Source organism: Pipistrellus kuhlii, unplaced genomic scaffold (assembly GCF_014108245.1).
Source record: "Pipistrellus kuhlii isolate mPipKuh1 unplaced genomic scaffold, mPipKuh1.p scaffold_m20_p_7, whole genome shotgun sequence".
NCBI classification, from domain to species: Eukaryota; Metazoa; Chordata; class Mammalia; order Chiroptera; family Vespertilionidae; genus Pipistrellus; species Pipistrellus kuhlii.
In genome coordinates, this window is record NW_023425573.1 from 53,525,387 (window position 1) to 53,538,847 (window position 13,461).

The 13,461-nt window shown below is 36.3% G+C and overlaps 1 protein-coding gene across 2 annotated transcripts in view; it reads left to right on the top strand.

Annotated features, from left to right (window-relative positions):
• STAM2 (signal transducing adaptor molecule 2) overlaps positions 1-13,461 on the top strand; it is a 36,991-nt gene that overhangs the window by 21,049 nt on the left and 2,481 nt on the right. Inside the window, exons 8-13 of one of the 2 annotated variants that reach the window (XM_036421922.2) lie at positions 1,543-1,637; positions 4,893-4,975; positions 5,116-5,203; positions 6,200-6,254; positions 8,793-8,946; positions 11,133-11,302. In XM_036421922.2, coding sequence (XP_036277815.1) covers positions 1,543-1,637; positions 4,893-4,975; positions 5,116-5,203; positions 6,200-6,254; positions 8,793-8,946; positions 11,133-11,302 — 645 coding nt within the window. The remainder of the gene's footprint in view (positions 1-1,542; positions 1,638-4,892; positions 4,976-5,115; positions 5,204-6,199; positions 6,255-8,792; positions 8,947-11,132; positions 11,303-13,461) is intronic. The other variant, XM_036421923.2, reaches the window with a different exon arrangement.

The following is a 13,461-nucleotide window of genomic DNA, read 5'->3' on the forward strand; positions in this document are numbered from 1 at the left end:
CGGGCCGAATGGTTTATTGAACAGTCATAAACTGTCATTGTGATGGAAACGCAGCGGAGTGCAGTGATGACAGCGCCGTGCGGGCCACATTGCAAGGCCTGGCGGGACGGATTTGGCCCGCGGGCCTTGTATTTGACACGTGTACTAGAGGCCTAGTGCACGAAATTCGTGCATGGGGGGGGGCGGGGGTCATTCCTCAGACCGGCCAGCGCCTTTGGGGGATGTTCGACTGCCAGTTTAGGGGATTGGGCCTAAACCGGCAGTCGGACATCCCTCTCACAATCCAGGACGCTGCATGCACCAGTGACCATGCTTTTCATACAGGTGAAAGGCATCTTGCTGTTGTGTGGGCAGCTACATTTTTTTGCCCTGGTTATAAAATATAGTACATAACATGATCCTTCTGAGGCAGTGGTACCATTTTCTCCATCTTATGGGTGAAAAACTGAAGCAGAGAGAAGTTAAGTAATTGGCTTTGTCACACAGTTATAAGTGTCAGAATTAGGGCTGACCACAAAATACGCAAGCCAGAGTCCATGCATGTCATCGCTGCATCATCCTGTTGTTTCAGTGTTAGAGTAGCCTTCCCAGGTTTTAATTTTTAGATCTGAGACTGTTCCCAATATATAGGGTAGAGTCTCTAGGCCTGGCCGGTGATCAGGGCCATCTATAGGGTGACTAGCAGCGATCTGGGGGTTCCTGCTGGCACCTGTCTTGGCTACTGGCCTGGTGCCACCCACTGGCTGGCTCCACCCTCTAATTGCCGCCACTGGTCGCCTACCTCTAGGAGGAGGGGGGGGGGGACACACAGATGCTCAAAGCATCTGCATTGAGCGTCTGCCCCCTGGTGGTCAGTGCATGTCATATTTGTTCTGCCATTCGGTCAATTTGCATATTAGGGTTTTACTATATAAGATGGCCCAGCAAGTCCATGTTTGTGCATAAGCCCAGAGAGAAGTGTTGCAGGTGTGTCCCCTAATCTAGAGTGATCATTGCCTCAATCTTTATAATGGTGTAATATTGGAATTCCTTAATTTCTATCTGTAAGGGAATGGATAAATAAAATATGCCATATTCGTATGATAGAACTTTGATTTAAAAAAGATAAATATCTAAAAACTGAAAGTATTAACATATAATTGAAAAGATCTATAACTATATAGAATTGGCTTAAAGGTATTTGTAATTGAAAAAAAAACATACTGACAAGAAGGCTACATACCAACTTTATGGTGGTAGTGTGGTAGGATAGGGTTGTTGATAAAGGGGGTTTCAGTGATATCTATAATCTTTTCATTATTTTAAAAGCCTGGATTTATATGTGAACAATTGCTAATTCTAAATCTAAGTTCGAGAATATGGACTTGTTTTATTTGTGCTTTTTTATATCTTTTATTAAATTTAAGACCTACTTTTAAATATATTTGGATGTGAACTAGTATTTTTCAAAGCAAGCCAAATTTAATTTTTATTATAATTCATCTTGATAAAAATGCACTGAAATGTATAGGAACAAATGACATTTTTGTACTGTATTTTTAGTGATGCCAACTGGTGGAAAGGAGAAAATCATAGAGGAATAGGACTTTTCCCATCTAATTTTGTAACAAGTAATTTAAACATGGAGTCGGAGGCAGGTAAGTTAAATCTTGGAGAAGGTTAAATTGATTCAAGTTTGTTTCATTTGAATTTTATGCTTCAATTTTGAATATAAAGTAATTTGGCATTTAACTCTTGTTTTAAAACATTTATAGGCAATACAATTTAACCTACTTGTTAACATTTTTAAGGGGTTAACTTATCCATGTCAATTCCAAGGATTATTTCTTTATCATGGTGTTTTAAATCTTTTGAGAGTTAGCATATGTAGTGACATAAAAGGCCTAAAATAATTTGTGACCAAGTAACTATTTAAATCAACCTATTTAGATTTAAAAGGCAGTTTGTGTCAGTTCAATACAAAGGATACTTGTTTTATTCCTCATTGAACCACAGTATTGAAGGAGGAGCAGTGGGGTTAGGGGTCAGTTTACAGGTGCCAACTGTGGTTATAGGGGTTAGAAGAGGCTTCTCCCCACCTTGATTTTGTTCTAGGACCGTCCAGACAATAATAATGTTGTCAAGATAGTAGGTTTCCTTCAGCTGCTGTCAACCTTGCAGAGTAAGCTTCTATTTGTGATGTAGGCAAGGAGGTGAGGGGAGCTGAGGGTCAAGCACAGCTAATAATACTAATGATGGTGGTGATCATAACTAAAAGAGCTCAAGGGGGTTTGAGCAATCATGTATCAGGCATTTTGCTAAGTCCTTTGCTTACACTATTTTATTTAATCCTCACAAGTCTGTGAGATGGGTAGTTTTGTTAATCCATTTTATACATAAGGAAACTGAGGCTGAAGGCTTATGTGGCTATAAGATGATAGAGCGGAGATTCTAAAGTCAGCCAGTCTGTCCTTATACTGATTCATTAAAGGACATGTTGGTGCTAATCCTTACCAAGTCTAGAGCACTTAAATTGAAAGCTCTGTGCATTGTATATAACAGCAAATTCAACCTTTTGCATCTTGTGACACACAAACTACTAAAATTCTTACGGCACACTGATTGAAAATTGCTGCTGTATAACATCCTTTTTGTATGGTGGAGTATTGCATTTAGTTAAAATGAAGTTGAGGGGGATGAATACTCATTTGAATGCCAAGTACTTTGCTACTATACTTTTTATACCTCTGGTCTTGCTGTAAATTGATATGAAAATTAGAGGTACCGTTTTAGAATCATGCCCACGGGATTCGATACAGCAATTTCTCCTTGGCATAGGCTGGATTGAGATGCAGTTTTAAAAGGAAAAAATACTCTGGGTTTTCATTATATTTTTACTAGAGGCCCGGTACACAAAATTCATACATGGTGGGGGAGGTGTCTCTCAGCCAGGCCTGTGCCCTCTCACAGTCTAGGACCCCTCGCTCCTAACCACCCGCCTGCTTGCTCCTTACCATTTGGCTTGCTGCTGCTAGCACTGCCGTGGAGGCAGGAGAGGCTCCCACCACCGTCGCCGCGCTTGCCAGTGTGAGCCCGGTTTCTGGGTGAGCTGCGTTCCTGCAGCTCCTGCTGCAGGGACAGCTCCTGCATCCAGTGTCCGCCCCCTGGTGGTCAGTGTGCATCATAGCAACCAGTTCTGGTTCTGCCATAATGGTTGCTGGGCTTTTACATAGATAGTATATTATAGCAATATTCAATTAACATTTAAATAATTTGAGGGTATATGTATAAACTAGAGGCCTGGTGCACGAAGATTCGTGCAAAAATGGGCGGGCCTTCCTTCCCCTGGCTGCCACACCGCCGCCTTTCACTCCAGCCCAGAGTCGCCTTTCTGCCTTCCTATGCTACCCAGAGGGCGTTGGTGGTATAGTGGTGAGCATAGCTGCCTTCCTATGCTACCCAGAGGCCTGGAGCAGCTGGGGCTGTATGGAATGCCTGCATCGTCGCCATGGCAACGACGCAAGTGTCCTGCCCCACCCCCAGCCACTCTGTGCCTGTATATGCAAATTAATCCATCATCTTTGTTGGATTATTTTGCATACTCACTCCTGATTGGCTGGTGGGCATTGCGAAGGTATGGTCGATTTGCATCTTACTTTTTTATTAGTGTAGATTTTTCAACCTTCTCGGTATGAGAGGTTTTTTTTGTTTTGTGTTGCTTTATCCATTATGAAAGTTACATTGCCATCAAGTCTATTTTTGTTTATATAGGAAATACTTTATTTTATTTTTTTATTATTATTATTATTTTTTAATATATTTTATTGATTTTGTACAGAGAGGAAGGGAGAGAGAGAGAGTTAGAAACATCAATGAGAGAGAGTCATTGATCAGCTGCCTCTTGCACACCCCCTACTGGGGTATGCCCGCAACCAAGGTACATGCCCTTGACCGGAATCGAACCTGGGACCTTTCAGTCCCCAAGCCAACGCTCTATCCATTGAGTCAAACCGGTTTTGGCGGAAATACTTTTTTTAATAGCAAGGGAATAATGTAGAAAGAGCTTATAGATTTAACTGAAATTAGCTAACTAGATGATATAGTCAAACCTCAGTTCTTGAATGTCTCCCATTTTGAATAGTTTGCTTCTCAACCTGACAACCCTTTCATGCTCATGATACCTATATGATTAGTCAGGTGTCTCTCAGGTGACAAAGAAGAGAATGAGCAAGTATGAGTCAGTTTATTGCTAAACCTCATGTTACGATCTCAGAAAATTGTGCTATGAATATTTTCGTCTTTTTTTTGCTTTTATTGCTTCTCATTATTAAACTTTATTTTTTTTACAGTACATTTCACTTCCTTTTTGTTAAATTTTCATTTACATTTCATGTCCTTTTTATTTTCAAGGTGTTTATAGATTAAACAGTACATTAGACATATATATATATAAGAAAGGTTAAAACAGGGTATCATTTAGGGGTCTGGGACGGATTAATTCAGTTTACATTATTTCTAATGGGGAAAAATGATTCCGTTTTTGATCAGCCTTCCAGAAATGAATACTCTACTCTTCTAAATTTATTCACTCCAGTGGTAATACTCATTTTCCTGAAAATGCTTGTCATGACCGTTCCCATTAATATTGTTTGCTTGTTCTACTAGAATGAAGTGCCATCAGGACAGGTTCTTGTCTGTTTCACTCACTGGTGTGTTTCCAATGCCTGCAGATAATAAGAACTAAATATTTTTGGCATCAATACTTGAACATATGTAATAACGTATGAGATGCAATGACTGTACTATTTAAAGGTTTTCCTTTTTTTCTTATTGATAATTAGACTGCTTAGAAACAAATGACTATAATACCATAGTAAATGTTGAGGAACTTAAAGTTTACTTTGTTTTCATAGCAGCTGTGGACAAATTGAATGTAATTGATGATGAAGAGGAAGAAATTAAGATATCAGAGCCTGAGCCTGTTTATATAGATGAGGTAGAGCCCTTCTTTTGTTTAATAGTTACATTATCAAGACTTTTAAAATGCACTGCCCTTGAAAATGCTTGGAAAGAGTAATTTCTGTGTTCATTGAAATGAAAACTAGTGAGTTTTTAAAGTATCCTATTATTTTTTAGGATAAGATGGATAGAGCACTGCAGGTACTCCAGAGTATAGATCCAACTGATTCCAAACCAGACTCCCAGGACCTCTTGGACTTAGAAGGTACTTAGTGAATATTAGGGATTACTTTATTGTCCTTTAATGTTTTTGTGGTTTATAATATCTTAAATTTCTTCTGCCTTGTGTTTGCTTGTAGGGATTAGAAATCTGTGGCAGAAACAGAATAGTGTAGTTATACCGTAAACATATTACGTCGAGATTGTTGTTATAAACCTGCCTATCTTCTAGAAGAAAGTCTTTGTATTTCTGTAAGCCCACTTAATGAAATTGGCTGAAGAGATTTGCAGTCTAAAAAAGGACAGAATAAGAAATAACAGCCTATTAATAATTTAATTGAGTCGAAATATTAGAAATTCTTACTCCTGTTTTTATTGTCTTCTATAATTTCAAAGTTAAAAATTATACAATACATGATCTGTGTTAACTTTGTAGTATAGTTATTTGATGCAATATAGTCACTGATGTCTTTATAGTCCTCAAGAAAATGAAATAATTTAAAACAAATGTTCTTATGTCTTTTTAAGTTCTTTGGGAGAAAAATCTGTGGTAAATGATAAAGCTTAAATCTTTCAATAAAGAAAGTCTAGTTATGACTATAAATATTGTGGTCATTATATCAGTGTTTCATTTGGAAATACACATGTTTAATTTTGAAATGGCTTAAATAAATGAAAAATGTTTATAATTACATATTTTATACATTAACTCAAGTTTATTTTACTTAGCTAATGATAGTTTCCTAGGTATTTTTAAGATTTGCAATAACTCCAAATTTCACAGTCTGTAAAACTTAATACTTTTAAAGAACATAGTGGAATTTCGGGGGGGGGGGGTTGTTGTTGTTTTTTTACTTTGCCTTTGGTCACATATTAATATTGGTGCTGAATAGTATTAAAATTAAGTCTTTTATATTCCTTTATTTAGCATTCTCTTTGTATTATGCATGGTGTTGCATAGTAGTGCTCTGTTGTTAAACATTGTTTAAATTTACTTAAACTGGTTTAAATTTAAAGATTTTAAAATCGTTTATATTTACAGGTATCTGCCAACAGATGGGTCCAATGATAGATGAAAAACTTGAAGAGATTGATAGGTGAGATTCTTTATGGTCAATCTGGTCAATCTATTGAAATTCTCAGTTTCTCAAACTCTTACCAACAAGTAGCAAAGTGCTACTTTTTATTTTGGTGAAAAAAAATTTTTTCATGGCAATAGAGTATCTGTAGAAGCATGGATTCTTGCTCTTATGGTGCCAGTCTTCATTTTCTTCCTTGGGTGGGAATTGCAGGATAATAAATAATGAAGAATAAATTTGTATAGAGTACAAAATCAGAACAGGGATCTTAAGACAATCATTGTCTTGTTATGTGATGAGAATTAGTATTTGTAAAACTTTCAAATGAAATTTTCCTTTTATTTGTGAAGCTTATAAATCCAATAAACATACCTTCTCTTATTTTGCTTCCTTGTAATTCTGTTGTGCTTTTAAGTTCATTTTCCCACCTAGTCTTACCCTTAGATATAGCAGCAGCACTGAAAGATAAGCTATCAGGGTATTGATCTTTTTATTTATTTTTAGCCTCTTCTTTTCCTCAGAGCTTTCTATCTGAGGGAGAAGTAATAGTGAAGGAAAGACAAGGATAATAAGGCGTTAGTGTTTCATAGTTATCCCTTTTTAGATTCTGTTCATTTGGCTGCTATATAAAGCAGTAGTCCCTGTTCTACTTTACTTACTGCCTTTACCAGAAAAGGGTAGTAGCAGCAAGTTTTTCTAGTCATTGGAGATTATAGTCTTTGTTCCATCAGACTTTTGTAATATATCCTTTGTAAATTCTACAGAAATGAAAAATATATCCCTGTTGCACTTAATGGAATGATGGTGATAGTCTCATCACATTTTTTTCTTATTTTGATGAAAGCACTATTTAAACATCTGCTACTTTGGTTTCAGTGCAGGGATGTTAATGGTCAATGAATGATCAACCTGGAAAAGAAGCCTGTGGTTAATTCTTAGCCATACTTTTGTTAGCATGGACACTAATTTCTGAAGCTTCCTGTGTGGTTTACAACTGATACTTCTCAATGTATGACCTACCTCATACTGTCACACATACAAGAGAGGAATCAGCATATTTTGTTTGTTTCAGATATAACATTCTCATAGAGGAAAGGTGACATATCTTGGTAGGTTAGAGGCCAGGTCATTTGTTTGATAGCTCTCTGCCTCTTATCTCTTAGGCCTCTTGCGTATATATAAAAAAGAGCTACTTTTAATAAACAGGCTTGTCGGATGCCTGAAAAAGTGACCATTTAATTTCTATGAACCTGTCAGTTGCAAAGGGAGTTCTTTATTCCTCCCAGTGGAATAGATAGAAGGGTACCAAGTCAGAAGGATTTTCTCTGGAGTTCCTTGGGTAAATTGAAAATACATTCTTTTATTTGGATTTGTTTTTACATAGTAAGGTATCTCTTTTCACTCACTTTCTCAAAAGAAATCAAGAGCATTAGAGACTAGTTTATATTATATAACATCATTTTCATTTTCAGGGGTAATTATTAAATTTTTTTTTCCGGTTGATCCTTTCACGAATATAAGCAAATGGAAATATGCATGATTTTGTTTGTGACTGTTTTTATTTCAGTCATATTGTATTTCATAGCAGACTCTGGGCCTTGCCTGAGATCTTTGTTCTACTAAGATTTCTTTTTTAAAATATATTGTATTGATTTTTTACAGAGAGGAAGGGAGGATAGAGAGTTAGAAACATCAATGAGAGAGAAACATCAATTATTATAGCTGCCTCCTGCACACTCCTACTGGGGATATGCCTTCAACCAAGGTACATGCCCTTGACCGGAATCGAACCTGGGACCTCTCAGTCTGCAGGCCCAACACTCTTATCCACTGAGCCAAGTAGGTTAGGGCTGTACTAAGATTTTTAATTAAAACCTGGACTTGTCCAAAATTGAGAAATTTTTCTTCTTTGTAATTGAGTTTCCAACAGAAATCTATAACATAAGGAACAAAATTCTCCTAGCACCAAAATTATGATTTGATTGCATTTTGTGAGGTATAGAAAGGACTAGTTTTATGAAGTCACATTTGCTAGTTATTATAAGAATTAAATAATTCCTCCTCCTGTTTTCCCTTTGTGAATATTCTTTTATTGTACAAGGTCGGGCAAAAGTAGGTTTACAGTTTCTTGTATGGAAAATAATATAAGAATAAGTTCTGTGTTTTGCATACTCATAACTATAAACCTACTTTTGCCCCACCTGTATATAAAGAACTATTTAAAATATGAATAGAAAATGTGCTAAATTTGCCTTACTGGTGTGGCTCAGCGTTGGAGTGTCAGCCTATGAACCAGGAGGTTGTGGTTTGATTTCTGGTCAGGGTACATGCTGGGACTGGGGGCTCGGTCCCCAGTGAAAGGTGGTCGTAGGGGGCAGTTGATCGACGATTCTCTCTCATCATTGATGTTTCTATTGCTCCCGCTCCCTTTCTCTCTGAAATCAATAAAAATATATATGAAAAAAGAAAATGTGCTACATTTAAAAAATAATTTGTGTTGCTAAATATATGCTTAAAAACTATGAAGAGTATTAAAGTGCTTTTCTTCTATATCAGGAAGCATTCAGAATTGTCTGAGTTGAATGTAAAAGTCTCAGAAGCTCTGGAACTCTATAACAAATTAGTGAATGAGGCACCAATGTATTCAGTTTATTCCAAGCTCCATCCTCCAGCACATTACCCACCTTCATCAGCGGGGGTTCCAATGCAGGTGAGCATGTTTTTTTTAGAATATAAAAGAAGTTTTAAAGCATGGTATTAAAATTTCTATGGTTCATAAATAAAATTATAAAACTAATTTTTGATAGTAAGAAAATATTGGCTAAATAATTAGTGCTCACCAGGACAAAGTAGATACTGGTATTTCACAAATACATTTTAATTCTCTTTTAACAAAAAGAGACTACTAAATATATGAGAGGACTTTTGGTTCTTCTTATGCTTTGTAAATATAAAGCATAAATCTTTAAAGTATATGTAAGTCCTTTTTGTAAGTATAGAGTATAAATCCTTTGATTTTAGGACAATGTATGGCATATCAGAAGTCTTGCACATGAGGTACTGATGCTGTTCCTATTGCTCAAACAGCAGGATTTAATATATCTATCAAGATTTCTTTGACTTTTGTGATTATTTAAAGACTTAGTAAACTACTTTTGTTCTCAGATCATGTTTTATGTTTTCTTAGTTCCATGACTTAAATTAGTAAAATTTCATGTGTCATGAGGATATGATGCAGGCTTGTTGATGCAGGTTCAGTAAGCTGTACATGAACAGCTTCTTTTCCCAGGACTTTACACCTTACATATGCTTCCCAGCTGAAGTGAATATTTATTTATCAGTTTCCAGTATTCTGAAGCCTTTTTCAAATTTCAGCCAGTTAGCGATTGAATTCAGAATGAGCTCTGATGACCAAAATTCATGTTAATTTATGAAAACTTGTATGTAAAGGAGAGTGTAAAGGAGAGACCAAAAAGAGAAGAGAATGTGGGTGCATATGACTTGAGATAACATAATTGTTAAGTAGAAAAAGAGTAGTTACTATGGTAACTGTCATATCAAACAAGATGCATTTATCAAACAGGCTATGCCCTGAACTTTTAAAAATGATGAAAGAGTCATTGCAATGAAAGTAGAAAGAATTTCTGGGTGCAGAAGACATCTGGAATGTATTCAATATTGCTTCTGTTTTCAGAGCTATTTGCTGCTGCTGTGAAAATGGAACAAAATAGAAATGTCTACCATTTAAATTATATTATAAGAATTATATTATATCATATTTGCTTCTTTGTATGTCTGGAAAGGGTTGTCATTCTTATGTCAGGTTTTGTGTTTAGTTGCATACGATTACAACCTGTACTTTGCTATGCACAACTCAATTACTTAAAAAGTTAGATTTCTATCGCTTTCTTGACTTTGTCTACACTATACATTAATAACAGCATTTGAAATATTCAAAGTTCCTATTCTAACTTGAAGAAAAGGGTTCGTACTAGGAAAACTTGGTTTGACACACCATTGGTTTTGGTGAGAAACACTAACTGCAGAAGAGGTCCATTCGCAGTCTGTCTGTTGTCAGTGAGTTGTTACAATTCTGCCAGGGAAGTTAAGGATTGCACTTAATGTATTGATTTGGCATTTCTAGCATTCTAAATTTTCATGTCTGGTTTTTGCTTAAAAGCAGCTTAATTTAAAACTGGAGTGATGATAGTTGCTATATTATATTTGTTAAACATGTACATTGTTTTGAATTCTGTATTTAATGGACAGATGGTAGATCCTATCCTTGAGACGTTACTCTGAAAATTAAGTAGGTTACATATAAATAACCAGACACTCAGACCATGTTGCTATTTCCTAAATATACATCTCCTTTATCCACAAATTACTCTTCCCTTTATCCTATCTTAGAGGCAGGAAGTAAAAGACATATTGCCAGGGAGGACCCTGCCCTGATGCTGGTATTCTTCAACAGAGTCTCCTTCTTCAATACATTCACCTAAGTGTCAGGCTTAGGAAGGAGTTGAATTAAGTCATCTTGGGATGCAGGTGAAGAAAGTCATCTTTTTGGTGGTTGTCCTTCCTGGGAGTATTTAGTTTTCTGTGGCTCTATAGCAAGACACGTTACGGAGTAATAGGCAACCTGGATGGATTCCAATTTGCTACTTAAAAATGTACCACCTCCTTTCCTTTCAAGCCCCTGCATAGTAAAAGAACAACCAAGAAAATAATAAATTCCCTTAGATTGGCACTGTGGTTTGAAAGCTCTCCACTTTCTATATTAGGGCGAATGGATTGGTAAAACCAATAACATTTTTTTTTTCATGTAAGTCTTTAAATATATTGTTAGGTAGTTGTTTGGGAGTTCAGTGAGCCAATTTTTCTCTTTGTTAATAGACATACCCAATTCAATCACATGGTGGAAATTATATGGGTCAAAGCATGCACCAAGTTACTGTTGCCCAAAACTACAGCCTAGGACCAGATCAGATTGGTCCACTGAGATCTCTGCCTCCAAATGTGAATTCTTCAGTGACAACACAGTCTGCTCAGGCTCCGTATTTGAGGTAAGTTTCTGGGAGCTGTGTTAATTTTATAATTGGGTACATTAAATTTTCACAAACTTTCAGAAGGAGAATAAGTAGACCCTTCTCTTCGTAATAATAGTGTCATCTTTTACTGTTGAGATAAAATTATAGAACTGCCCAATCATAATTTCATGAAGTCAGAATGATTCTGCTCTTAGCTTTGTTAACCACACTGAGATGGTTGCCCATGGCTTATATATTGTCTTTTCCTGGAACAAAATAAAGCTAATTGTTCCCACAGGGACCAAGCCCATGATATACATTAGCATATATACACCATAGCATGGTGCTGTAATCAGACTAGCAAAATAGTCCCAGACATATTTATCGGTATGCACACCTAAAATCAGAAAACTGTTATTTTGATTCTTAAAGAAGTGTGTTTGAGACCTGACCGGTTTGCCTTAGTGGACAGAGCATCAGCCTGTAGACTGAAGGGTCCCATGTTCGATTCTGGTCAAGGGCATCTACCTTGGTTGTGGATACATCCACAGTAGGTGGTGTGCAGGGGGCAGCTGATGGATCTCTCTCTCTCTCATCTATGTTTCTAACTCTCTATCCCTCTCCCTTCCTCTCGGTATAATCAATAAAATATATATTTTTAAAAAAATGTTGAGTTGGGAATTTGTAATCTAATTTTTTATAAGACTTCTATTCTGAAAATCATATTTAAATCTTGCCTTCTATTAACTTTGCTTAGCCACACAGAATGTGCACTCCATATAGTCATGTGTAGATAATCTATGAAGTCTCTTCCTACTCTTAAATTCCATAAGTATACATTTTAGCTATCTGGAAATTAAATAAATTTGTTCATATTGGTATTCAATTAAAATACAAAATTCTGTTACCTTGGGTAACACTAAGAATTACAGAGAAGAAACAGGTTGTGTAAACATTAATCTTCCTATACTGTGAGCAGTGTATTTGGTGTAATTTAAAATTACATATCTTTTAAGATAAATGTGTGTAGTTACAGGAACAAACAGAAGTCCTGTAATTTGATGTCGTTTTTCAACTTAGTTTTCTTTTAATAATGTTAATAAACTATAGGTCAGGACTGTCTTGCAGGTAGATGCAGGGTCCTATGTAGAGTACACCATTCTCTCTGCCTTCATTAATTTTATGTAGGGATTTAGATTAGGCTGACAATCAATCGGGGCAGCTTTGAAAGTGCCCTACCATAGCAAAGAGGAAAGAATGTGAGGAAAACGGGCGGGCTCCTGCGTGCTGGGTGAGGAAGGGAGAAAGAACATGGTCTGAAAGTGTACTTGAGCGGGGGTTGGTTCTCATTGAAGCTGCCAAGAATTCCGCTGTCAGAAACAGTCTGTAGCTCTCCAAAAGATTTTTAAATGATTTTAGATTAAATGGGCCTTGTTACCTTATATTTTTTTACTTTTTGAGTACTTTCTTCTTACCAAATATAAAAATTACATTTACCAGTTAACTACCACACGTCCAAAATGGAAACCATCCACATACACCATGATATTTTGAAATTAATTAAAAAAATCATCTGACTCTGGAGTTGAATAAAGGATGTCATCTTCTTATAAGGTGCTCGATTCAATTATTTCTTCATCTGATGCCATTTATGGGGATTGAATTTTATTTGCACAATATATATTACAACTATAAATTCAATAATAAAATAATGACAATTTTCAATTCTACGGAAATATCAACAAAAGCGAGCGCTGACACAAAAAGCCTCGAAAACACTAAATTTTGTTGATGCTCCAAAGACGAAATCTATAAAGAAGAATGCACATCGTGTTTACCATTTTAGACATGAAATTCATGAAAACACAAATCTTAAGTGTTGCAGTGTTTATCTCTGGCTCATCTGAGTGGTGGCCCTATATGTTGATATTGGAATTTATCCCATATGTGTTGGAATATTTACAAATTTAAGTTACCATAGTTTTCTTTACAGACACAGAGATGTCACTAACAAGTCTGATTTTAAAATTGGGCGACCATAGTTGATATGTGAGGTTTGCAGCATAGATGTGTGTGGCATGTGCGGAAGGTCCGCACTTGTTTCTTATGGCTACAAAGGGTTAACAGTGTTGGATAGGGAGAGTGAGTAAACCATCATTGGAATGCAGAGGTAATAAGCTTGAAAAGATAGGAAA